The 26,580-nt window shown below is 39.1% G+C and overlaps 1 protein-coding gene and 1 long non-coding RNA gene across 11 annotated transcripts in view; one reads left to right on the top strand and one right to left on the bottom strand.

The window, feature by feature from the left end:
• ATG10 (autophagy related 10) overlaps positions 1-19,175 on the bottom strand; it is a 223,732-nt gene extending 204,557 nt beyond the window's left edge. For 4 of the 9 annotated variants that reach the window (XR_007409748.1, XR_007409750.1, XR_007409749.1 and 1 more), the window contains exons 1-2: positions 18,236-18,479; positions 6,807-6,926 (exon numbers count right to left, since the gene is read on the bottom strand). Coding sequence is in view for 6 of the 9 variants with exons in the window: in XM_025438245.3 (XP_025294030.1) it covers positions 6,807-6,914 (108 nt within the window). In the remaining 3 variants the exon portion in view is untranslated. Of the gene's footprint in view, positions 1-6,806; positions 6,927-12,755; positions 15,992-16,378; positions 18,061-18,235; positions 18,488-18,760 lie in introns of those variants that run through there. The other 5 variants (XM_049108309.1, XM_049108304.1, XM_049108305.1 and 2 more) reach the window with 5 other exon arrangements.
• LOC125754841 (uncharacterized) lies at positions 18,793-25,186 on the top strand. 2 transcript variants are annotated; one of them, XR_007409752.1, is made up of 3 exons: positions 18,793-18,920; positions 23,334-23,447; positions 24,542-25,186. It is a non-coding gene; the product is annotated as an uncharacterized LOC125754841 (long non-coding RNA). The 2 variants fall into 2 exon arrangements; XR_007409751.1 differs by having other exon boundaries at positions 23,334-25,186.
• Positions 25,187-26,580: the final 1,394 nt, after the last annotated feature.

Below are 26,580 nucleotides of genomic sequence, written 5' to 3' on the forward strand. Positions count from 1 at the left end.
AAATAGGGACACCTGGATGGCTCAGTCAGTTAAGCATCTACCTTCGGCTCAGGTCATGATCCCAGGGTCCTGGGACAGAGCTCCGCATCAGGCTCCTTGCTCAGCAGGGAGCCTGCTTCTCTCTCTCCCTCTGCCTGCAGCACCACCTACTTCTGCTCTCTCTCTGTCAAATAAATAAAATCTTCAAAGAAAAAAAAAAAAGACAAGACAAGACATTAAAAATAAGGACATCTGTGCAAATAAGCAAAGTGTGAAATTCAGGAGGGCAGCAGATTGATGTGAAGGACAAGGTGGGTTTTCTACCAAGCCACAGTTAGAAGATGGCATAAAGTAAAATACAGAAATATTTTACAATCTATTTTTAAAAATATGAATTTGATATAATTAGAATAATGTTGAAGGATTTTTAGGAAAAGTAATGTGAATTTAACCAGAAAGACTACTAAAAGGAAAAAATGTAAAAATCAATTTAAATTTCTAAGAATAAAATGAAATTGTAAAGTTTTACTCTGTCTAAATTAGGAAATAAGCCCTTTCAATCAGCTGTTCCTAAGCTGTAAAGAAAGTAATCAAAATATTTCTGGTGTGTTGCTATGTAAGTTTCAAAATATAATCAAGTAGGTTTAACTAACGATAGAATTAATTGGGGGGGGGGCTTTAATTCTTCTTTAACAATAACATACAAATAATCTAGTATTAACTGTATAAAATCCAATCTCAAGATTTGTATACTATTTCATTTACAATATCTAAGTATCTCTCTTCCTATTTTTGCTATACAAAGGTGAGAGAAAAAAATTGAAAACCGATAGGAAATTATTTTGTTTTATCAATAACCTATGAAAAGTCAAATCACAGGACTGAGCTCCTAAACTAATGTATTCATATCTAGTAGGTAAAAACAAAAAAAACAAAAAATTTAGAAGGCAAGTTGTTCTGAACTATTAAACTCTGCACAAATCACCGAAGGAGATCTAAACCTAAAATAAGAACATTTGTAATTATTAATGAACTCTGTGGTAAAGAGTAAATTATGACAAGATAGAAGAAAAGGAAGCATGTGTAAAATACACAAAAGACAATACTATCAAATTCAAACCTATATATATATTACCCATATTCAGTACATAACAAGATTTTGCCACATTTCCATCTCCTATCCCTGATTTTTTTTTTTTATTTTGTTAAGCTAAATTGGTGTCACTTTATACTTTTACTCCATAATCAAATATCCCTAGTTGTCTTTAAAAAGATCCTTTTACAGTTGATTTGTTTGAGTCAGGATCCAAATAAGGTTCACAAATTACATTAGGTTACGTCTCTTGAATTTCTTTTAACCTAGAGTAGTGCTGCTCAAAATATGGTCTGAACTGCTGCCAGTTCAAGAACTAATTGTTGTCAGTCCAAAAACTGTCACCGATCCTCAAAAGGTCAATATGATAAATTCAGAAAAGAAACATAAGGACTTAGAAACTTTCATACAAAACATCCAAGTGCATGGTCAGTGGACCTATGACCCTGAATCAGCCTGCTGGTCATCATCCTCCCATTTTGACTCACATATAACCTGAGCTGCACACTGGTCCCCTCTGCCCAGAAAGGATTTTTTTTTTTTTTTAAGAGAGTCGGGAACAGGGGGCAGGTGCAGAGGGAGAGAGAGAGAGAATCTATGTATTTTTTTAAGATTTTATTTATTTATTCATGAGAGACACAGAGAGAGGGAGAGACAGACAGGGGGAGAAGCAGACTCCCTGAGGGAAGCCTGATGTGAGACTCAATCCCAGGATGCCGGGACCATGACCTGAGCCAAAGGCAGACACTCAACCACTGAGTCACCCAGGCGTCCCAGGAGAGACAACCTAAAGCAGGCTCCACACTCAGCACAGAGCCCAACACGGGACTAGACATTACGACCCTGAGATTATGACCTGAGCCAAAATCAAGAGTCAGACACTTAACTGAGCCACCCAGGCACTCCCAGAAAGGTTATTTTACAAACAAAACTACCTTGGTCCTCAATAACAGATAGAGGTGCAATCCTCTCCTCATGTCTTTACCTAACCATTAACTTTTTAAGTAAATTGGGTCAGTAGATCTGTAGATTTCTGTATTTCTCTATTTGTTTCCTGTGGTATCAATTAACTTGGTTCTCTATCACTTGACTTCCTAATTGATTCTATTCAGGCTCAACATTTCGGGCAAGAGTATTTCATGGATAATGCTCTGTGATTTCTGTTATAAAACTTGAGCAACTATATATTATCTAGATGTACTATTTTTAGTAATACCATGATTAATCAGTAGGTTCAGGTGATGATAGTTAAATCTCTTCTTTGTAAATTCCCCATCAACCTTTTACCTAATAGTTTCATCCACTGATTACTGTCACCTAATTCATTTCATTAGGGATTGAAAAGTAGTGATTTTCTAATTCTACCATCCTTTCTACATTTATTAGATGGATTTCTGGGGGGAAAAGTTCCCTTATCAAATTAGTATATTTAGTTACCATGAAACACAGATAATACAGGAAAGGTAAGGTAAATGCTTATTTCTTTCCTTTTGACTAACAATTTTCAAATCAAAAATATTCAATGAGTTAGGTTTGGAGACCCTTCTACTCCACTCTATCCTGTATTTGTTATTCTCTCTCTCTCTCTCTCACATTATGAACTGTGGGTTTTTAAGATACTTGTATTTCAGAGGTGCCTGGATGGCTCAGTCAGTTAAGTGGCTGCTTTCAGCTCAGGTCCTGATACCAGGATCCTAGGATGGAGCCCAGCATTGGGCTCCCTGCTCAGCATGGAATCCATTTTTCCCTCTCCCTCTGCCCCTCCCCACCACCCTACCCCCTCTGGCTCATGCTCTCTTTCCCTCAAATAAATAAATAATATCTAAAAAAAAAAAAATACTTGTATTTCAAGCAATTGCATTCATCATTATTTGCTACCTTTTGCTCTTTTTCTTATCCTGAAGGACTCAGAATAATACACCAAAGACCAGCACATTATATTTGATGCTAAATAGTTTTTCAGTATTTTCTGAAAAAAAAGAAAAAACTAAATTTCACTTATAGCATTATTTCTACAATAAAAGACATTGAAAATTTCAAACAACCAACTACAAATCATTACCATAATACGACTTTCCATGTGTCAGAAACTGTACTAAATTCTTTGAATGTAAATCCCATTTAATCTACACAACTACCAAACTGTATGATGGGTATTATTTTTATTCCTATTTTACAGGTAAAGAAAATGAAGTTTGGGGACCTTAAGTCTCTAAGTCCAAAATCCAGCTGGTAAATGCTAGAACAAGGATTTGTAGCCATGTCTAACTCTGAAGTCCATGATCTTAATGAATATCTTTACTATCTGACAGACCATTCTGTTAAACAATGGCTCTCAACAAGAGTATACCACCTTCCTGAGGGGTATTTATAAACAAATCTGAATGTGTGATTGATAACATGTGACTCTTTAAAGGAGGCTCTATATATAGGAATAAACAAGATCCTTTTTAAAAATAACTTTCAGGAAAAAAAAATAACTTTCAAGGGCAGAGGGAGGCACTACAAGGTCTGCAAGCAACCTTTTAAGGGTAATACATTCACTCTCTTGACTACAGTGAAGGTTCATAGGTCTCTCTATACACGTCAAAACATCAAACTGTGCACTGTGCAGCACTGTTGTTTCCCAATTATGTCTCAAGATAACTATTTTTTAATAAAATAAAATAAATTTCTGGAGCCTATAAAGTAAAACAATGGTATAGGTATTCTCTCTAAACAGTCCCACAAAAAGATTGAGATAAAGACTGAGGTTTGTAGGGAGTAAGCAAGTGACTGATTCATAATTTCCTTCGTAAAAGTGGTACAGCATGTGCAGAAATTAAGTGGCAAAAATACTAACCTCTCAAATTTCAGAAGAGAGGTATCTGCTTTGCTGACAGCCCCCTTTACTAATTCAGATCAATAGTGTGCACTGAGGTAGCGCTTGGTAAGAAACCACAGTCATATCACACACACACACACACACACATCTCAACCCAGAAATCATCAATTGGCCACTCATACTCCCATATTATATACCATTAGCATGTTGGGTTTGGTCCTATTTTTGAAAACTCTTATTAATTAGTCACCAATATTCGAAAATTTAGAGATTTCTCCCCCCAAAATATTTTACTTTTCTTAAAAGGTCTGGTAACCCTTGGGTCCATGTTCCTAAGCTGGTAAGAAGACAAACACTCTGCTTAGCCACAGGCCTTAGGACTCAGTGTCCATATTGTCTTGTACCCAGCAGCTTGATCCGTTTATGTTACCATGCCTGGACTCCAAGGCTTTTGAGTCTGTAGTCCTTGCCCTAAGGTTACAAAGATTTTCCCCAGTGTTTTGTTTTGTTTTGGTACTATCTATGGGCTCATCCCCACATTAAAAAAACAAAACAAAACAATAACAACAACAATAACAACAACAAAAAACCTGTCCTTAATTAGAGGTACAATTCTAACTCTGCAGGGTAGGTAGTTTTCCTAACTCAGCAGGCAGTGGCAACAAATACCAAACCAGACATAGCCATATCCATCCCTGAGGCACCAGCCAGACAAGAATAAAAACAAATCCTGGGGGGGGATCCCTGGGTGGCGCAGCGGTTTGGCGCCTGCCTTTGGCCCAGGGCGCGATCCTGGAGACCTGGGATCGAATCCCACATCGGGCTCCCGGTGCATGGAGCCTGCTTCTCCCTCTGCCTGTGTCTCTGCCTCTCTCTCTCTCTCTCTCTCTGTGACTATCATAAATAAATAAAAATTTAAAAAATTAAAAAAAAATAAAAAACAAATCCTGGAAACTAGTTCTTGGCACACTAGTTTCAACAAATTCAGTGAAGAAATTTTTTTTAAGATTTTATTTATTTATTCATCCAAGACAGAGGCGGAGACATAGGAAGAGAGAGAAGCAGGCTCCATGCGGGGAGTTGAATGTGGGACTCAATCCCAGGACTCCAGGATCACGCCCTAAACTGAAGGCAGATGCTCAACCACTGAGCCACCTAGGCGTCCCCAAGTGAAGAAATTTCTAACAGATATTTTTATTATTTAATGAATCTCTCTCCTGGAGACCTTCCCCAGCACCCTCCAATGTGTGTGCACGCGCGCGCGCAAACACACACACACACACACACACACACAGTCTCAGCTCCCTCCCTAACCTTCTCCTCCCCTATTCTACTAGATCACTGAAATGGTAACTGGAGTATCTATTACTCTAGCTCCAGTTTAAGACAAAAGAAAATTCCTTGGGGTATCTGGGTGGCTCAGTGGTTAAGCATCTGCCTTTGGCTCAGGTAGTGATCCCAGGGTCTCGGGCTCCCTGCATGGAGCCTGCTTCTCCCTCTGCCTGTGTCTCTGCCTCTCTCTCTCTGTGTCTCCCATGAATAAATAATATCTTTTTTTTAAAAAAAAAGAATAACCATATAAATTATTACAAGTCAAAAGAGATCAGAAACCTACATTCTTTCAATGAATTAACAGCCAATATACATTTTTTTTTAATCATTATATATCAGGGGATCCCTGGGTGGCTTAGTGGTTTAGCGCCTGCCTTCAGCCCAGGGCGTGATCCTAGAGACCCAGGATCGAGTCCCACGTCGGGCTCCCTGCATGGAGCCTGCTTCTCCCTCTGCCTGTGTCTCTGCCTCTCTCTCTCTCTCTCTCTCAATCTCTGTGTCTCTAATGAATAAATAAATAAAATCTTTTAAAAAAATCATTCTATATCAGAAACATTGATATTAAGTTTCGATGAAGACAATAAAAGATAAATAAAAACTCAAACATAATAGCAAACAAAATCATAAAACACTCGGGAAAAAGCTTAATAAAAGGTGCTAATAATAAAGTCATGTTATCCTGGAGCAGGAGATACCATAGGGGCTTATGAACTGTCCAACCACTAACTTAAAGAGTGGGGCTGGTGTCTCCCATGATACCCTCTGAACCTCACCCCCATGATAGCTTAGCTGGCTCTCTCTCCAGTGACACTGTGGATCAGATCAAGACCTGCATTTCCCTGGCTTAGCTCTGAATCAAGGAATCAGCTCAAAACTATTCACATATCTCAGAGTTCATATAGCAAACAGAGCCAATAAGCAGAAAATTGGGAATTACCACTTTTTTAGGAATCTGATTAAGACATCACATAGAGAAAATTTATCCTTTCAGAAAATTATCTCAAGGAACTTTTAAAGAGATTTTTGCAGGGAATCTTACTAAGTGTATGTGTGGAAAGAGATAAATCCATAGGCCTTTTATATTATTATTATTACTGAATAGAACCAAAAGAAAGAATGCTTTGGAATGTGTTTACATTATTAAGAAATTCTCAATTAATTCATTTTTTTAATATTTCAGAATTTGTGGTTGTTTGACTATAGTTTGGTTTCAGGATTATCTTTCCACTCTCTGGACAAAAGTACTTTCCTAAGAAAATTAATAGTGTAAATAAATGGTTTGAAGCACCACAGAAGCATCTGTTTACATTCAGATAATTAATATGCTAAGCATTCTTATCTATTAAATTAAAGCAGGTCACCTAAGGACTTTTCTAGATAATACTTCATTAGCCTAATTATAATGAGTATATATAGTTGAAACAATAAAATGGACATCTGTTTTAAAATATTCTTCAATTTAAGCCTTTTACTAAATCAAACTAGCTTTCACACATTAGTTTCAATTACTGAGGTTTTATATGGCCAAAAAAAAAAAAAACCTTCATTAAAATAGAAAATAAAAATTTCTGTTCTTACCTTTGAAGTTCTCCATTCCCAACCATCACCTATCTGCTGTGAATGTTTAATGAATTCTGCACAAAAATGCTGGAATGTTTTTTCTCCAAAGAACTCATCTTCTTCCATATTAAATGATAACTGCAATATAAAAACTAAGTATAAGCATCAGCTGTAGAATGAATGCTAAAAGGAATTCTGCTAAATCACTTACTTCTTTAAACAAACCAAAATTTGGGACGTAGAATGGAAAATATACTCAGAGCCATGCCAAAAAAGCACTGTTTCCATCATTCTCACTCTATCCCCATTTTTTAATCAGAAAGAAAAAGTGATCAACATGAAAACTTAAAACCTAGATTTATAACAAATACACATCTACAGTTCAAAAAGTTAAATATATCCATAAATTTAGTTTCCAGAGCTTAATCTTATCTCACTTCTTCTAAGCTAATGCTTCCAAACAATCTCCTCAGAGCGTCCTTCTCTATTTTCTACCTTACTTAGCTTTTATATAGATAGTATGGCAGTGCTTAGTAGAGCTGAGCTGTTCACACATTTTTAGAGTTCAACTCACTAACAATTGATGCTCTAAAGTCTGAAAGTTTTGTTTTTCAAGGTGTAAGATTATGATCACCTAAGTAATTACCTACTCTATCAAAATCCACAAATGTAACAAATCAAGCAATAACCACATATGTGTTAATATATAAATCTGTCCAAAACATGAACCACTATTTATAAAAAGAGAATTTAGAACTAGAAGGAAACTGATAGATTATGTAGTTCAAGACCCTTAATGAGAAAAGTTAAACCAAGTGAATTCCCACATTCTCCTCATTGGTGATAATCACCATTAGGAAAACTAGCACTTGTTGATCACTTACTTTGTCAAGCACCCTGCTAAACACTTTACATACCCATTTAATCTTCACACAACCCAAAGACAGTTGTTATCTCCATTTCCCAAATGAATAAGAAAAAAGTAATCTGCTCAAGAAATGCAAATAAGAAAGGATTCAAACGCCTATTTGGTTCCTCAGCCAATGATTTGTCTATACTAGTTGATTTTCAGTCCAGTGTTCTTTCCAATTACTGAAATTTAGTAAGACTTATACAGAAATTTGTTTTTTCACCAATAAACAAATACTGAATATTTACACTAGGTTCTTTGCAGGTGAAGGTTAGATATACAATTTTTTTAAAAGATTATAAATTTATATATATATAGTCCTTGCCTTGTAAGAGCTCACATTGTAATGAAGGGACATAAGCAATAAAAGTCATTACAGCAGAAACTCTCTTAACCAACCCCCATTCAACCAACATGCCAGGTTAACTGACATAATATCCATTCCCTTGGTAAACATTGATGTCTACAACATTCTGATCATGAAGTACCTCTGCTCCCATCAGTTTAGTTTAAGTTCAAAACCACATCTGTATATTATAAATACACACTTTAATTAAATGCTATACAAACCAAACCAACAAAATACAAGTAAAAAAGAAAAACTGTTATTTCTATGACTTAATGCCTTGGAAAGACTTTATAAAGGTAAGTCTCTATAAGAAAAACAAACTATTATTGAAGTAGGCATGGACAATGCAACTGAAAAGAATGGTGGGGGTGAAAAAACATACAAACCTAGGATTCCATGCTCAGATTACTACACAAACGGCTTAAGAAATCTAGAGAAAGGGAAAATCTAGAAAACGCATTCTGCACTCAGTGTATTCATGAAGGAACAATGAATTCCATTCAAGTACCCATCTCTACAAAAATCCCTTGACCATACATGAGACAACTGACAAATGTATTTCCGTTCTGAGTCGAAATAAAATGTTTCTTGTATACATGAATTTTTTTTAACTCTTGCTTTAATCAACTGTTTCAATTAATTGCTCAACTCGCAATCCTGACAGCATTGGAAAACAGGACTTCTATTTAAAGTATATACAAATGATGGAGTCCCTTACAAAGAGGGGATGGTGTGGGAGGGTGTGTGGGGTGGGCATGAAGATGAATCTTTAAGGTATATAAGAGTTTTTGTAGCACAGATTGTCAGTTGGTGAAGCACAAGGGTTAGAACAGTGGTCCAAGCAGGGAGGATGGTATGAACAAAGGCAAGTTAGGGTGAAGAGAATTCTAAGTCCGATCTCACAAACATGATGCAGAAAATGTAAGGTGATGATAGAGATAGTCCAGTCACATTCAAGTTAAACTTGTCTGCCCTCTATTGGAGCAGAATGGCAGAGGAAAGGCTTCAAGGATACAAGATTGAAAAGTTTATAAACTTCTTGAAGGGAGACTTATGTGCCACTCAAGAGTTTGGACTGGAAGGCTCTGATTACCTTTAGCAATAGTCAGCTCCCCAGGGACAAGAACCCGCAGGGAGCCGAACTGAACACATGCAAAGTTCAGGTTTTGCTGGGTTGATTCAACGGAAGGATAAGGGGAGAAGAAAGAATAAAATATGTTCATGAGAAAAGCTCAGAGTTCCAGATGAGGTACGAAAGGAAAGATATCAAGAGAAGGTTGAAGTGGCTGGGAAAACATGGTGGTATCAAAGAATATTAGATATCCACAACAGCTAAGAACAACTGTAGCAAAAGGAAAGAGAGAAGACCAAGAAGACACTGAGACTTTAGAACTTTACGAGGTCTTAGCAAGTATGTAAAGTAACTTACAGAAAAAGGTCACTGCAGCTCAGGAAGTTTAGAAAACTGTGAGGCTTGTGTTTGCTGTTTTCCACGTGGATGCTGAAGTCACTTAGAATTATCTGGAGAGTTGGTGGGGGTAGAGAGCTCTTTAATGAAGACGGAAGATCAAATGAGAGATTTGTAAATGACAAGGGACAAATGGTAGAAGATGGAAGAACACAGAGATGGTAAGTGATACACTATATATAATGTTGAATCCATCAAGAAGAATCACTAATAAACTAACAGAAGTGGTCCTGATGAGCCAAAACACAGTCTTGGATTCCTTCTCAAGATGGTGCTAAAAGCAGCCACTACCAGTGAATAGGAAAAGTAGGTGAGGAAAAAACCCAGCTCACTATATCTGGTAGACCTGAATTTCATATGATAAGAAATTCCTCAAAAGATCTTCAAAGGAGTCCCAAAGGAGCAGGGATAATTACACCAAAGCCAGAGAAGCAGTGGCCTAAAACTGGCTCTGGGGAAGTGGGCTACCAGCAATCTCCATACCCTAAAATTTGCAGGGTGGAGGAAGGAGCAGCTTCCACTCAAAGAGTTTCAGTTTTTATTTGCTGTTTTTTGTTTCAAAGCCAAGTTTCCTTTAAAACTAGTTAGTGGAGCACAGACCTGTGAAGATGTTAACACCCTGTGAGATATAAGTGTGGAAACTGATCCATACTATATCTCCCTGCCCCCCACCCAATCCTGGGGATTCACATGTTGTGATGGGGAAACCATTAATTCAGGGTTTCCTGTCTCTTTTGACCAGAAAATTCTTTTTCTAAAAGCACTTAACTTACTCCACAGAATGTAGTAAAGACAATAATGGGTTAAGGATTTAGATAAGTTTGTTTACTAGGGATGTGTGCTCCTGAGCTCACAATGGAAAATCTGAGAGGGTAGGAAAACAGTGGGAGAACAGATTTGGGAAAAGAAAGCACCAAGTACAGGAATATAAGTATGTAAGAGATAATGACTCAGGGAGTCATCAAATGCTTCAGGTATGTGAAAGAGGTCTCCGGGTTATACACCAAATCCTGGTTAAGGTGCTTCAGTGCAGACACAAGTTGAGAAAGTAACATCTAAGAAAACACTAAAAGGAAGAACAGAAGCTAACTCAGCAAAGGAGGAAGGCAAAGGAATAGAATGTACACAAATCTGAATATAAGGGAAGGTCCGGTAATTAAAGAACTCTTGCTTGACTGAAACACAGAGGTAGAGGATGGGTACTGGGAGAGCTCCTGCTGAAGAGGACAAGAGGGCCTGCTAGCCTGAGGCCTCAGAAAGGTTTTGACAGTGGGAGTAAACAGATCAGATTTGCATTCTGGTTTCCAGTGGAGACTACAGGTCTTGCCTGACTAGATGAACATCCAAGAAAAGTCTCTTGCAACAATCCAGGAAAGACAAAATGAAGCCAAAAAGAGCCAAAGTTTGGAAATAGGGTAGAAGAGGGAGAGATTCAAAAGACATTTTGGTAGTGTACTCATTACAACTGGTGGATCTTGGTATGTGAGGATCTGTGAGAGAAAAGATTCAGGAAAGATTCCCCACTCTTTGCCGTAGGTGGTGGTACACTGAGCGAGAACAGGTTTGGGGAGTGAGATGGATTTAAATTAATCACACTGACTTTGAGTTTGAAATGCCTGTGGAATAACCATGTGAAGAGAATCTAGCAGTCATTTTGAGATGGATCTGGAACTCAGAAAGAAAAAGAAATCGGGGCCGGAAATATTGATTCTAAATCAACATCATATAGATAACAGAACACATTTGATCACTCAGGGAAAGGATACAGAAATTAAACAGGAAGACCAAAATGGAGCAGTCAGAAAATTAGTTTTTCTACCTTTATAATGACCCTGACATAAATTGAGAGATATTAAATCAAATTGAGAGAAATTGAATTTAATTCATAAAAAAATACTAATACATCTTGGCATATTTTATCAATTCCAAACAAACCCTTACTTAACAACAAAATTGAACTAAAGTAAAAACATTTCATCCCCTGAGCCCCCCGGTTACTTGAGGTTTACTGAACCATTCAAAATGTTAGTCGAAACATAAAATTTCACTCAATAGCCATAGTTTATCTAATTAACAGCACTGTGCCACTAGCAAGATGACAGCACATCAAAGCACTAATTAATATTTGGTTGAATACTTATAAAATTATCTAAGGACTGAGCTTTGCTGAAGGATGTTACATATAATAATACAAACACTTATGGCTTGATTACAAAATTAGGAACTCTATTATATTAAAATGATATCCATCTCAGTTTGAATCATCGTAATATGCCATAATGAAATATCACTGAATAATTATTGTCTCTTTGCTCAAATAAGAATATTTCAACTCATTAAAAATGAAAATATAATACAATCAACATTTTCGTATGTACTTTTCAATATATGACACAATATATAACACTCCTTGGTCCTCTACCAAATTCACAGACTAGTAGAGGCAGAAATTAGAATATTAAAACTTCCTACTATGAGATGGCTAAAATTATGGTCAAAAATGGAAATAACCACAATGGTAGTTTAGTTATCAAAAATGGCAAGAATTTATTTTGCAAATCTAAAACCCTTAGACATATGAACAGCTTCTGTTTCCAGATTTATGCTCTCTCAAATAAAATCTAAAAAAATAAAATAAAAACTAGAGTTTAGCTCTAAGACTAGACTGTATGAAGCTTATACTGCTGCTACTATTAAAAAAAACAAAAACAAAAACAGTAAATTCTAACACTATAGTCACTGTTCAAAATATCCTTTTTTGTTAAAATCAATTTTTTTTCACTACCATTCTCCACTTTTTGTATGTGCTTTTTAATCTAATGTGTGGGGAACTGATTTTTTGTGTTTATTTAATTTTGTTTTATCTTATTTTATGTCTGAAACATTTCTTTTGATGAACCAAAAATCAATGTACATCAGAATCACAGCGAGACTAAAACACTTACAGAAATATAAATTTCCCCAGATCATTTACCAGAAAAATGTGATTACCACAGAATACACTATGAATACCTTTAAATATTAAAGATAATTTTTAACTAATAAAAGTAAGCAACTTCCTCTGTATTTGTCCCTCCCTGTAACAATTCCACATTATTATTATAAATTTACATTTAGACTCTTTCCTAAAAAAAAAAAAAAGAAAAAAAAAAGAAAAACATGCAATTACTAGCTAAGGAAGTAAACTGAACCCGATATCTTTATGAGAATTTGGCTTATATTCATTTAGATATCACTTACCTAGTAGGGCCCTTGGACAGTGGTCCTCAAATTTCAGAGAGCAAAGAAGCAGCCAGGGTACAAATTCAAATGTGGAATCTAAGGCCTAGGCCAGAGAGATTACTTGATTCTGAAGTCCCCCAAATAAACATGTATAATTAGCACCAGAGATACTTTTCAAGAAGAACCACGCTAGTAAAGTGAGACAAAAAATGGATTGTTTTGATAGGGCTAGTGAGTGACCTGATTTCAAGGCATTTGACAGCCTGGATGGGCACAGCAGGGATAGATGGACTGAGCAATCTAATTAATAGCACAGGAAAGCAGCAAAAGAGAGAAAGTTTGGTTCAGTCTTGACAGCAACTAACCAGTAAGCTCGGTACTCCCTCCTTGCCTTGCCAGTGAAATATATATCCCAAGTAAAGTTTAAATGAGATACAACATTATACCTGGACTGAAACTAAAGAATCTTAATTGGTAGCTGGATGCTTGCTGTGGCCTCTGCAGCAGGAGATCCAGGTAGGAAGACTGTAAGTCATCTCACTCTACCTCATTCTATATTTCCTTTAAAAAAAAAAAAAAAAAAAACCTACCCTCAGGAGCCCCATCCACTATTGACTTCCAAGCCCACTGCTAACCCTCCTTCAAGGCAGTTGTCTCACAATAATAAAATGTTTGTGGCCAGCAGTGGAAGGCGACATCAAGTAGAGCACTGTATACTACAAGGTAAGGTCAGCAATAGGAGGCTGTGGGAACAGCACAACCCTCAAGAGTACAGTCTCACCACTGCCACTTTCCCTGTAAAAACTCAAAAAACTATAAACCATTTCAAATCACACAGACACACTCCCCTTGTTATAGTCACAGGATTGAAAAACAACAGCAAAGGGAAGACCTCTTCTGAGAACAGAAAGATCTACCATTCATAAATTTGGTTGAATCTTTCAACCTATTCTCCTACCTCACACGTAGATGGAAAGTCCATCAGCACCTAGAGGAAGTGAGAGCGATGCAGAGCGCTTGCTCACTCTGACAAGCGTGAACAGTACCATTCCTATACAAGTCCCTCTTCTGTTAAGGTAAGAAAATCAAAAACGTCAATAACAGTGTGGGACCATGACGATGCTCTTGAGCCATAGGCAAGAACACCACCACATAAAGGGAGAGAGAAAGCTTCCTTCTATAGTGGCCTTACGTTGGGAATCAGAAAAAAACTTGGAAATTATCAACTTTACATTCCCAATTGAAAAAGACAGAGGGAAAAAAAATTTAAAAAAAGAAAGAAAAAGAGGGAAAGGAAAAACAAAGCCTCTAAAAGCAAGAAATGAGGTGGGAAACAACAGCTGAGAGCAAAAAAGAAACTGAATAAGAAAAAGTTGGAAGGGAATTCAAATATACAATAAGAGCAAAGATTTAAATTCTATATGAGAGGCAATAGAGAAAAGAACAGAAGCTAGAAAAAAAATCTAATTAGTATTTTAGCATATACGTGTGAGATGCTCTCCAAACACAGAAGAAAAAGGATCAAGAAGAAAACAAAGCATATTGATTGATAGAAGGACAAAGAATACAAATGCAATCTACAAGTAACTGGCATTTCTGAACTGGAATCATAAGCAAACATACCACTGAAAAATTATTCCTGAGCTGGGAGTGGGGGAGATCAAACATATTTACTCTTACAAATTGAGAGGATTCACTTTGTTTCTGAAAAAAACTGTTGAAAAAAACAAAATATTATGCCTAGAGGTAGCCTAGTGGAATATCTTAATTAAAACAGAAAAAGAAAAAACAAAGATACAGACAGAAAAAAAAGAGTTTACATACAAAGGAACAAAAATTAGGGTAGCCTTAGCCATCTCCTTCACAGCAAGGAACACCAGAAGTCAACAGAGCAATGTCTAAACACCTGAGAATCTCTGATTATCAGTTTGTGTCTTAGCAACTATAACAGAGCTACATTACATAAAAGTTATAATGAATAAAAGAAAAAATATTTGTGAATTTATTTTATATATCTCTACCTCTCAATAGTACATTTCTTCAATTCAACATTCAAGCCTATTCACCAATTGGTCTTTTCCCATGCAAACAATGGATTTATACGGCTTAATCTTTCTGATACTAGTGTCATTATTTTTATAAGATTACCATATTTTTATATGAAACAAGATTTCGCTGCAAGCACGTAAGAGAAACTATTCCACAACTGGTGATGATTTCAGCTGATCCACCAATTTTCTTGTTACTTTTGGTTTTTGTGCGTGGTGGGGAGGGGCAGTTTAAGATGTATTTATTTAAGACAGAGAGACAGCACAAGCAGAAGGGACAGATGGGAGAGAGAGAATCTCAAGTAGACCCCCCTGACACGGGCCTCAACCCCAGGACCCTGAGATCATGACCTGAGCCAAAACCAAGAGCAGGATGCTTACCTTGAGGGGCTGTGCCACCCAGATGCCCCGTCTTGTTGCTTATGAATGGGACTTGAAGAACTAACTCTAGTCTACATGTATGCTAATGAGGCCAGAACCAGGAACTAATGGTGTATGAGTTTGGCCAAAGTCATTCAACAAACAAGAAGAGACCAAAAAAAGCAGTACTGTGTCAGAAGCTACAGACTCAGTACTACTCTGAAAATAGGTAATAGGGCAATATGTTTTTAAAATATACTACCAAGTGCCATTAAAAAATTTGCAGTTGGACACTTTTCAATGAAACAAACATTCCCTTTTTCTTCTAACAAAGTCTTCATTAAAAACTAGATTATTACTAAAAAACAAAAAACAAAAAACAAAAAACTAGATTAATGTCCTTTCTTATTTCCACAAGCTTTTACTCATTCACTTGGCACCTATAATATCCTAGCATATTGTTGCATGTGTCCTCATAGAAAGGAGTGTCAAATGTTTCCTAGGAAAATCAGAGACTAAAAGAGAGTCTGGAAAACTTGAATTCAGTTCTTCAATATGGTATGTGAATAAGGACTTACCAAGTGGAGACAAAGCCATGCCAAAAAGATGGAAAAACTCAACATAGGGCCTGAACAGAATTTGCTAAGTTTGGGGGCACCTGGGTGGCTCAGTGGGCTAGGCGCCTGCCTTCAGTTCAAGTCATGATCCCAAGGCCCCAAGATCAAGCCCCACCTCAGCCTCCCTACTCAGCAGGGCATCTGCTTCTGCCTCTGCCCCTCCCCCTGCCTGTGTGTGTTTGCGTTTTCCCTCTAAGTAGATAAATGAAATCTTAAAAAAAAAAAAAAAGTTTGCTAAGTTTTAAAAATAAAATGGCAATACTTGTGCATAAGCTGGGTAGTAAAGTACAGGCATATATGGTCCAATGACTCCCAACATTAAGAGGGACCATTCTCAAAGGGCATATCTGGAAATGAGTGAGATCATAGTGGGCCCATAACAAAAAGGAGAGGTTGTAATTGCTACTGCACTTCAGTGCTCAGGGACTGGGTACAACAAGCATCTTACAATGTATGAGGCAGCCCTATACACATGCCGGATGAGCTCCCCTTAAGAAACGCTGGAAAGTAGGCTGAACCTTAACAAAGTCTAGAAAACTGAACCATAGTGTAAGAAACACTAGCGTATCTTTGAAATCTGAGATCACTATCTGCATTTGACTCAATAAATATTTACTTCTAAGAAAGCTGTGTTTTTCCTGAGAAGTGGTATGCTTCCTTCTTTCCTTTGGCCACCATGAAGCTGAGAAATTCATCTATGTGGAGGTTGGCAAGTTGAAGGAAAGACGTCTACTGATGACCCTAAAACTCTAAAGAATTCCAGTTAAAGCAGTGGGCAGTAAGAAACCATTGCAGGTTCCTGAGCTAGTGTAGAGGCGATTTTGAAAGTTTTCTCCAAAGGCTATTACATGACGGTAATACGAAATACCTCTAACCTCAAAGCTAAACTCATAGGAAGTTATCTTCCTGGGTTCTGTAAACCTGTGAAATCAGTACTTCCGGGCCTGAGGTACTTAGAGGTGCCTCTGGTTTTGCACAGTTTTCAGCAACCTCTCCCTGACCCGGATGCTTCTAGGCAGCGTTGATTCTCCATTCCCCTACTTTCTAATAGTTTCATACCTAGTGGGCTTGGCCCCTGAAGACATTTGTTTTCAGCACGTAATCACTAAATAATCTCTAAGGCACTTTGTTGTTGTTATGGTTCCTGACTATATTTATTATTCAAACACTGCCTGACATTTTCCCTAAAGCGTTGCTTATCTTTCTCAGAAATTTGTAAGCATTAGGAACCGCTATCAAGCTATAATTTGTCACAAAACATTATGCCCAACTTGATTGTCTCACGATGTAGCAGTGTCTCCGTTAATGTTAAATAAAGGGGGAAAGGAAGTGGCCAAGGGAGAAGGTAAGGAGAAATAATCTAACAGTCTATCCATATCCAAATGAATCCAGTGTAGAACTACGAGGAATTGTTTCCACTAACTTCCTCAATCAAAACACCAACAATGATTTTTGATCCTTGTAATTACAATGCCTTAACTTGAATTTCTTAAGGGCTCAACGTTGCCTTTTTTGATCAGATTTTCATTTTGTAAATGTTTCCTTCTGTCCGTATTGGGACTCTTCCGAGGCGACAAGGGAAGGATTCTACTTGGGGTCCCACAATGCTGCCGGGTCCTACAGTGGGCCTGTTTCCCAATTCTGAGAAGTACCGACTTAAGCTTTTGCCCCCTGGAGACTGAGGCCACTGTGCAATCATAACTTTTTAAGTTATAAACATGATTCGCACAAAGCCAGCCTGTGGCAGAGATTTACTGGACTCATGATGAAGGAGCGAGCTGAATGGGGTCAAAATCTTAAAAATCAAAAATAAATAAAATCAAAATTTTGGCAATAGGGCAATGAAACCACAATCTTCGAGGGTATTTTTTTTTTCTCTCCCAGTCAGGAATAATTTGCATTTCCAGTTAAAAAATAACTAAGTGCTGGGCCTGAGCCCTGACCAACACAAAGTCGAGCCAGGGCACAGCGCCCTAGATGACGGATTCATGCGCAGGTGGGCCTCTCAGGCAGGCAGGGCTCCCTTCTCAACTATCCTGCTGCTTTTCCTCGATGTTTGTAAGCTTTGCCATCGCAGATGTTCGCGCCTCTAAATGAGTCGACTACGCCCCAATCCGTGATTTCAGGCGCTACGCGTGGAGAGGTTATTCGGGAGACGCACGGCTGCCGGCTGAGAATGCCAGCCAGCCAGCCGGCCGGCCCTCCCTGATTCTCACGGAGTCCGAAACCCCTCCAAGTTGAGCGGGCCTGGGCGTCGGGGTCACCGCGGGTCACCGAGCAGCCTTTGTTCCCGGGTCCCCGCGGGCGCCGGGCCCGGTCAGCGCGACCCCGCCGCCCCGGCAGCCCGCTCCGGGGCCCCGCCTCCGGGTCTTTGTTCGGGGCTCGGGGCTGGCTGCCGGCCGGCGGCGGGAGGACCGTGCGGCGCGGGCGACGGGGGCCGACGGGGGCCGACGGGGGCCGCGCGAGTACTCACCCCGCTCCGCTCGGCCCCTGACCCCAACGCCGGCCTAGCGCAGGCGGGGCCGCGGGCTGGGGGAGGGGAGCCGGGGCGGTGCCCAGCGCTCTGCCAGCGGCCGTCCGGCCAGCGGGCCCGGGCGCGGGGTGACGGGCGGGCTCCCGGGGGCCACGGACGCCTCAGCACCGGACGGGAGCGAACGCGCCGACGGCCCCCAGCGGGCAGGCCCGGCCCTCCCTCCGCCACAGCCGCCGCGGCGACCGACGCGGAGCATGCGCACCTGCGCCTCCCGCGCCCCCTGGGGCCTGGCTCGCGCGGGGGAGGGGCTGACGTCGCGGGCCGCGCGCGCAGGACTCGGGCCAGGGGGCGTGGCCTCGCGGCAGCCGCGGCCCCCGCGAGCCGAGGCCCCGCCCCCCAGCCCAGCGCCGCCGGAAGCGAGCCGTGGCCGCGCGCCCCGCGAGCACGAGGGCGGCCGCCCGTGCAGGTGCCGCGGGCGAGCGGCTGCGGCGTCGCCACCTGTCCTCCCAACAAATAGCCACATACCTGGAAAACCAGTGAGTGACTGCTGGAGACGGGGCGGAGCGAGAACCTTCTCCGAGGTTGGAGTCCGAGCCGGCCGGCGTCCGTGCACGCGCTGAAACTCCTGTAAGCGCCTCAGCCACCAGTCACAAACACGGCTCCCTCCTTTGACCTAAGGACCCAGGTAGACGGTAGCAGTTCGAGAGTTCCAGTAGTACCCTCTGGGGCACGTACCTCAGGAAAAAAAAAAAAAAATTGGGATGGGGGGGCGACTGTGGGGTAAAGACCACAGAAAAACGTAGAAGTAACAGGGGTAATCGAGCTGAAAGACTGAAAATGCAACAGCCGACATCTGAGGGGAAACTAGCTCTGCTCCTTGTAACACAACAGAATTAAATTTGTGTGAAAAAAAAAAAGCGTGGTGAGTTGAAGACGTGAAAGGAAAACCTGCTTTCAAGCGCATGGGGCTCGGTTATGATCTTGTACCACAGTTACGTAAGAGGTCACCCCTGGGGAAAGCGAGGTGACAGATACGTGAGGTTCGGCACTATTTTTGCAGTCTCTTGTGAGTCTGTAATCATTTCACGATAAAAAGTGCTTAAAAAGGGACAGAGCACTGATCAATGGTGACCAGAGAAAGGGGTTGACTAAAAAAGAGCTTAAGGAAATTTGAGGGAGGGGGGAATGATGGAACTGTTCGATAATTTAATTGTGTTAATGATTACACCGTTTTGGGTTTTTTTTTTTTTAAGATTTTATTTATTCATGAGAGACACAGGCAGAAGGAGAAGCAGGCTCCACGCAGGAAGCGCGACGTGGGACACGATCCTGGGACCTCGGGGTCACGCCCTGGGCTGAAGGTGGCGCTAAACCACTGAGCCACCCGGGTGTACCCTGATGACACCGTTTTTTGCTGGACAAAATTCATATCAGGGATACATTTTACTGCATGTAAAATAAAACTCAAAAGATAGGGCTAGTAAGTGAACTTCCTAACATGTTTGAGTAACTGTGAATATAAATGAATTCGATAGTTGCCAATTAAAAACAATTCACCAGCTTTTTTTTTTTTTTTTTTTTGTACAAGGAAGTGAGTTCTGAGTGAGAACTTTAGTGAATGGGTATTTCCTTCGACTTTAAACGGTTCCTCAAAAGCCATAAAACTCACATACAGAAATAAGAATGGGGCAGCCCCGGTGGCGCAGCGGTTTAGCGCCGCCTGCAGCCCAGGGCGTGATCCTGAAGACGCGGGATCGAGTCCCACGTCAGGCTCTCTGCATGGAGCCTGCTTCTCCCTCTGCCTGTCTCTGCCTCTCTCTCTCTCTCTCTCTCTCTCTCTCTGCATCTCTATGAATAAATAAAATCTTAAAAAAAAAGAAATAATGCATTGCTTGGCATCGTATCCAATAATCTAGAAACACTTTCATGCATCAATGATACCATGTTAACAAAAAAAAAGTTTTTTGCACCTGAGATGTTTTTAAGTGTCATAATCCACCTGCCAAAACCAAAGAAACAGAGCAAGGTAAATCAGGTAACTTCTATATACTTCTTTTCATCATATCACTCTTAACAAGAAACAGCCCTGGCCTGTTTAGGTGTTTACCCTACAACACTTCAGAGTGCTTTAGGGCAGGGTCTGTCGTCAGTGCATAGCCAGCCTCTGGCAGAGTTCCTCACTAGTAATAAGTATTTGTGGAGTAAAACAATACATTGATCACAAAAAGAGAAGGAAGCTAAAATTTGAGAACCCACCATAAGCCAGAAGCTTAGTTGAGTTTAGCTAACCATATAATAACCACACAAGATAACCATTTTATAGATATGAAAACTGGGACTAACGATCAATTCCCTTTCATTCCTTGTTTCATTGGATTTCTCAGTTTTATTTGATCATGTTAATCACATCTACAAAGTCTTGCTTCCCTTAGCTCCCATAAATCCACAGTCCCCTGATTCTCCTTTGAGCTCCCTTGACCACTCCTTTACTTAACCTCATAGTTTGTCCATCAGATGTATATTAATTCACAATAACCTTTAAGGAGTATGGTCCAAGAATGGGACACAAGTCTAAAGCTGCATGGTAGGGGCACCTGGGTGGCTCAGTTGCTTAGGCGTTCAACTCTTGGTTTTGGTTCAGGGTCCTGGGATCAATCCCTGGTCAGGTTGGGCTCCCCACTCAGTGGGGAGTCTGCCTGAAGATTCTCTCCCTCTCCCTTTGCCCCCCTCTTCTGCTCATATGCTTTCTCTCTCTCTCTAAACTAAAACTAAAAATCTTTAAAATTACATGGTAAATGTCTTATTTTCTCTAGTCAGTTCGTATCACTTGTACTTATTGAAAACTCATATCCCATGGGCCACCAAGATACGAGGAAGGTAGGAAATGCAGTCTCTAGCTAAGTAGCCCAGGGTTCAGTCAAACCTTGACAGAATGGGATTATTTTATTATTAAAAGGAAGAAGGGCAGAATGGATATTGGGGAGAAATAGCTCTCTCTGCTGCAGCTTATAGAGGGCACATCTCTTTCACCATCCTCCAAGAGGTTCTCAGGGAAAGATAAATTATATAAAAGAAAAAAGTTAGGAGAGGTAATCTGATTGGATGGCAGAAATAAGAAACATAAACCTGTTTGTACATAGCATTTATCTAAAAAAGTGAAAGAAGAAAATTATAGTTTGGCAAAACTATAGAGACAGTAAAAAGATCAGTGGTTGCCAGAGTTTGGGAGAAGGAATGTGTGGAGCGTACAGCATTTTTAGGACAACAAAACTATCATTTTTGATACTGAAATGGTGAGTATATGACATTATGCTTTAGTGAAAATCTATAAACTTATACAGCACAAAGAATGAATTCTAATATAAACTATGGACTTAAGTAACAATCTACCAATACTGCTTCATCAGGTATAACAGATGTACCACACTAAGGCAAGATGATAATAAAAGAGGAAACTGAATGCATACATGAGAATTCTGTTACAATTCTAAGAAATAAAGTCCATTAATTATTTTTTAATGACACTGAAAAAAAAGAAAAAAACAGTCCATATCAAAGAATGAGGTTTCAGAGACAATAACCACAGCAGGGTGATTCAAACTGTCCATCACGCCACTTCCTATTTGTTATTTTTAGTACACCTGCAGTACATACATATTTTGGGGGTTTTTGTTTTATTTTTATCATCAACATTTTAAATATGATTTACATAAAATGCTACCGTTTTAAGTCTATAGTTCAGTACATTTTGACAAACAGATGCACCCATGTAACTATTACTACAGTCAAAATAAAGAACATGTCTATCATCCCAAAAAGTGACCTACTACCCCTTTACAGTTAATCACTTCCTCCACCCTCAGACCCTTAGCAACCACTCATTTCCTCTAGATTAGTCACTCTGGTTTTGCCAATTCTAGAGAATGGTATCATACAGTACGTAAAGCACATATGTGTCTGACTTCTTTTACCCAGCATGTTTCTGAAATTCATTGATGCATTTGTCAGTAATTATTTCCTTTTTATTGCTGATCAGTATTCCACTGCATGAATATACCACATTTTGTACATCCATTATCTAGGAAGGACATTTAGGTTGTTTTCAGCTTCTGGCTAGTATAAATAAAGCTGCTTTAAATAATCATTTAGGGGACCCCTGGGTGGCTCAGTGGTTGAGCACCTGCCTTCAGCCCACGGCGTGACCCTGGAGTCCCAGGATCGAGTCCCACTTTGGGCTTCCTGCGTGGAGCCTGCTTTTCCCTCTGCCTGTGTCTCTGCCTCTCTCTCTGTGTCTCTCATGAATAAATAAATAAAATCTTAAAAAAAAAAAAAATCTCAGCAGCAAAATGCTGTAGCTAACAATGTATAGCATAACAGTAGAATTGGATAACTGTGCTTGTATTTTGAAGATCTTGAGAGTCTAGTTTGTATTATAAAGGGTATAACACATTTCAGGAAATAATCCAATTTGAACTGTCTGAATAAAGGATGGGATATTTTAGTGAATTTTGATATTTAGTTTTTCTTTTCTAATATTCTAATTTGGACATTTTTATCTTTCAAGCATCTTGAGGACACTTAGGAACCAAAATTTTTGTTTTAAATTTGTCAGGTGAATTCAGAATTCTAAAAGGGTCAGTCTGGCGGTGATCTAATACTACTCAGGTTGCTTGTTTTTTCCTACTGAAATTGGCTGAGAAGGCCCTTTGTTCTTTTATTTTGGGGAAGTACAGGAAAAAACTATGCATATCTATAGCATATCCTTCTGGGTTATCATTACTAGCCTCATTCAGCGTCTTTAAGACATTTTGCTGCTCTTTGTAAATTGTAGGTAATTGACAGATATACGTAACTTTTGTCCTGTCTGGTAGTGATTTTAATTGATTCCCCCATTTTACCCATGGAAAAATCAGTTCTGTCCCATTTTTCCTGGCTCCCTGATACCACATGAATAAAATGTCTTTAACTATATTCATTTTTCTATGTGTTTGGAAGTCATAATTTTACTTTCTCTAAAAATTACATTTTAACAGAGGCCTGGCAATTTGCATTCGGGAATCCAGTAGGAATAAATTCTCACTGTAGTCTTCCTTCCCAGGTCTTACTGAAATGTTCAGGGCCTTCAAGGCAGTCCAGAGTCTTTGGAGGCATACCAGGACAGCTGCTCAGGCAAACCAAAATCTTGACTAAGATGATGTGAGGCCAAGAAAAGGTAAATGAGAAAGTAGATAAATAGCAAACTATCATTGATGAAAGAATATGCCTCACCTTTGGACTTTGTGGGGAAAAAGTCAAACAGGATTATTTGCAGCACCCTATATCCAGAATCCATTGATTTGTAAAGAAGTAATTACAGAATCTCAAATTCTTCAGAATTTTTGGTTCAAACTCCTTGTGCCTTCTGAGCACAGGTTAGATTCCTTAGAACTACAGAGCAAGATGTTCTCCCCCACTAGATTTTGCACCACTTATCACCCAGCAAAGAAAATAGCGGAAGGGTAATGATACAAGATCAATGTACATACATAGGGTCTGTCTTTTTTGCTCACAAGGACTTGAATGTCCTAGTTCAATAATGACCTGTTTCCTTTAATGTTCTATGGCTATGTTTACTGATCAGGAATTAATTCTGATTGTAGGATTTGATTGCATATTGATATGTGCGTTATAACGATGTTTTGCATTAAAACAAGTTCAGCCTGCAGTCCTGGAAGGCTTTGTGCAATTTTAATTCACAAAGCTGCCCTAGATTCAGACCAAATCAGAAGTTGCTCCCAAGGCAATGACTCTTTTTAGGCTGCCTCTTAAAATAAATAACAATAATGATTATTTGCTTGGCCCCCTCATCTGCATTATCTCCATTAGAGAGATGAGAGGCACGCTGTGGAAAGGGTACCAATTTGGTGTCAGGAGGTCATACAGCAAGCTCTATTTCTGCCACTTACTTGATATGTAGATTTCAAGCAGTCACTTACCCTCTCCGAGCCTCAGGATCTATTTATTTATGAAATGGAATTAGTAATAATCCTACCTTTACAGGGTGTGGAAAACAAAAAGATACACATTTTCAAATTTATGAGATTGATATGTGGGGTAAGAGAATAATACAATCATTAGTATAATCAATAGTCTGTGTTTTCTAACATAGAAAGATGACCAGGTACAAAACAATATGTTAAAGTATAACTTCATTTATGGTCCTATAGAAAAATAATAAAGGGTTACTTACAACTAAAAATTAACAATGGCTATCCCTAGGTAAAGGGATTATGAATGACTTTTCTTCATACTTTTTTGATATTTCAGATTTAGAAGACAATGTATCACCAATGTGTTACTTTTTATAATAAATATAAAGAATGCTACCTCCAATAAAAAAATTAAAATTGATGTCTGCAATTTTTAGGTGAGAACCAATGATTTACAAAATTACCTTTACTGGATATATATTTGACACAAAAGAATGTTATCTGGATGTAAATTATGTCCTGTTGTTCTGTAAAAGGAATAACAATGGAGACAAAAAAGTCAACTTCAAAGGGAGAAAAGCCAAAATGTGATGGCCACAAAGGATGATAATGGGACATTCCAAATGTACAATATCCTACCCTCTGCAAATCAGTGATGGCCATGAGAATGTCTTTTCACCATTTAATCTTCCTCAGATTAAGGGGCTAATAGTATAATTATGTAGGCAGAGATAGTAGAAGGATATAAACAGGCATCCTTATTCTATATATACTCAAGACATGTTAAGAGGCATATTATGGAACATGAATAATGATAGGAAGAAAGAGGATAAATATTACATGTCTGATGAAACAGGCCACAGTTGAGTAGTGCTGCTACATCTTTGATGTAATGTTTGACTGCTTTGTATTATGATGTTTTTAATTATTTATGCTGTTGGTGTATGTAATAAAGAAGAGGTAAAATTTATTGCCATACAGACTTGGCTTAGATATTGTTTTTTTTTTTTTTTTTTAAGATTTATTTTTAAGTAATCTCTACACCCAGTAGGGGGCTTAAATTTACAGCCCCAAGAGCAGGAGTCACACCCTCCACTAAATGAGCCAGTCAGGTGCCCCTGATATTGGTTCTTAATACACACAGCATACACCCTACTTGTAATAGTGAGATGTTCAGTCTCATCAATGGGAAAATGCTGATATTCCACTTAGCTGATTGGTCATGATGGTCTTCTGAAGATGGTCTTATAGGGTGATGTAACAGCCATTGGGTGGAGTATTGCACTTTAAAAGACCAGTTAAAGAATTGCATTGCCTTCCCAGATGCTTATGAATTCCATTAGTCTCAATAAAGCTGTTTAGTTGGAGTTTACTGACTTGTGTGATACTTGGTCTGGAGATTCCACTAATCCAAAACTGCCTATGGCTCTAGCCAGACTGTATAATGTTAGAGGACATCCGCCCAGAATAAGAACATCAACCCAGATGATATGAAAACACTCTGCATGTGGGCTATACCCTTGTCTTTGCTAAGCAGTGCACGAATATGTGATATCTTCATCTTTCAGAAATCTAACTAAAACAAATCTGTATTGGTATATCCAAAAGGTGATATTTGATAGGCAGTTTGGTATTTAAATGAAAGAGTCAGTCTGAAAATATATATAGTGAAATTATCTCCCATACTTACCTAAGCCATATTAACTCTATATGCTTGGCAAAAAAACAAAACAAAACAAAACAGAAAAATACATTTTTCTTATACCATGGACCCTAAATGCAAGCCAACAACTTCATCTGGTGTTCAACTCAAGAAACAACCTTCTGTTCCAATAGCAGGAGAAAACTGGCTGTGTATCATTTCTTGACTGATGATAGTATATACACTCAAAATCATGTACATAGTATTTTAGATGAGATTTTTCAAACGCAATTTTAACTCTATTTTTGCCTTTCACATTGACTTTAGATCCCCACCCCTTTAGAAAAAGTCACTTCCTTGTATTTGGGAATATCATTAATATTCAGGTGACAGTTGCAGCTATGGTCACAGAAGACACTATTCAAGGGAGATAATATAGAGCAAGAAGAGATGTGAGGGTGGAAACTTAAAGACCATCAATATTTTAGAAATAGGTAGGAGAGCCCACAATGATTCTAAAAGAATTATTAGGGAGATAGGAAAGACTAGATAATAAAACACCAAGAAGAGAGTTCCCAAAGAGTGGTTAGCAAGATCAAAAATAAACAAGTCAAGGGCAGCCTGGTGGCTTGGCGGTTTGGCGCCACCTTCGGTCCAGGGCGTAATCCCGGAGACCCCGGATCAAGTCCCAGTCGGGCTCCCTGCATGGAGCCTGCTTCTCCCTCTGCCTCTGT

The sequence above is a fragment of the Canis lupus genome, chromosome 3, assembly GCF_003254725.2.
Source record: "Canis lupus dingo isolate Sandy chromosome 3, ASM325472v2, whole genome shotgun sequence".
Taxonomy (NCBI): domain Eukaryota; kingdom Metazoa; phylum Chordata; class Mammalia; order Carnivora; family Canidae; genus Canis; species Canis lupus.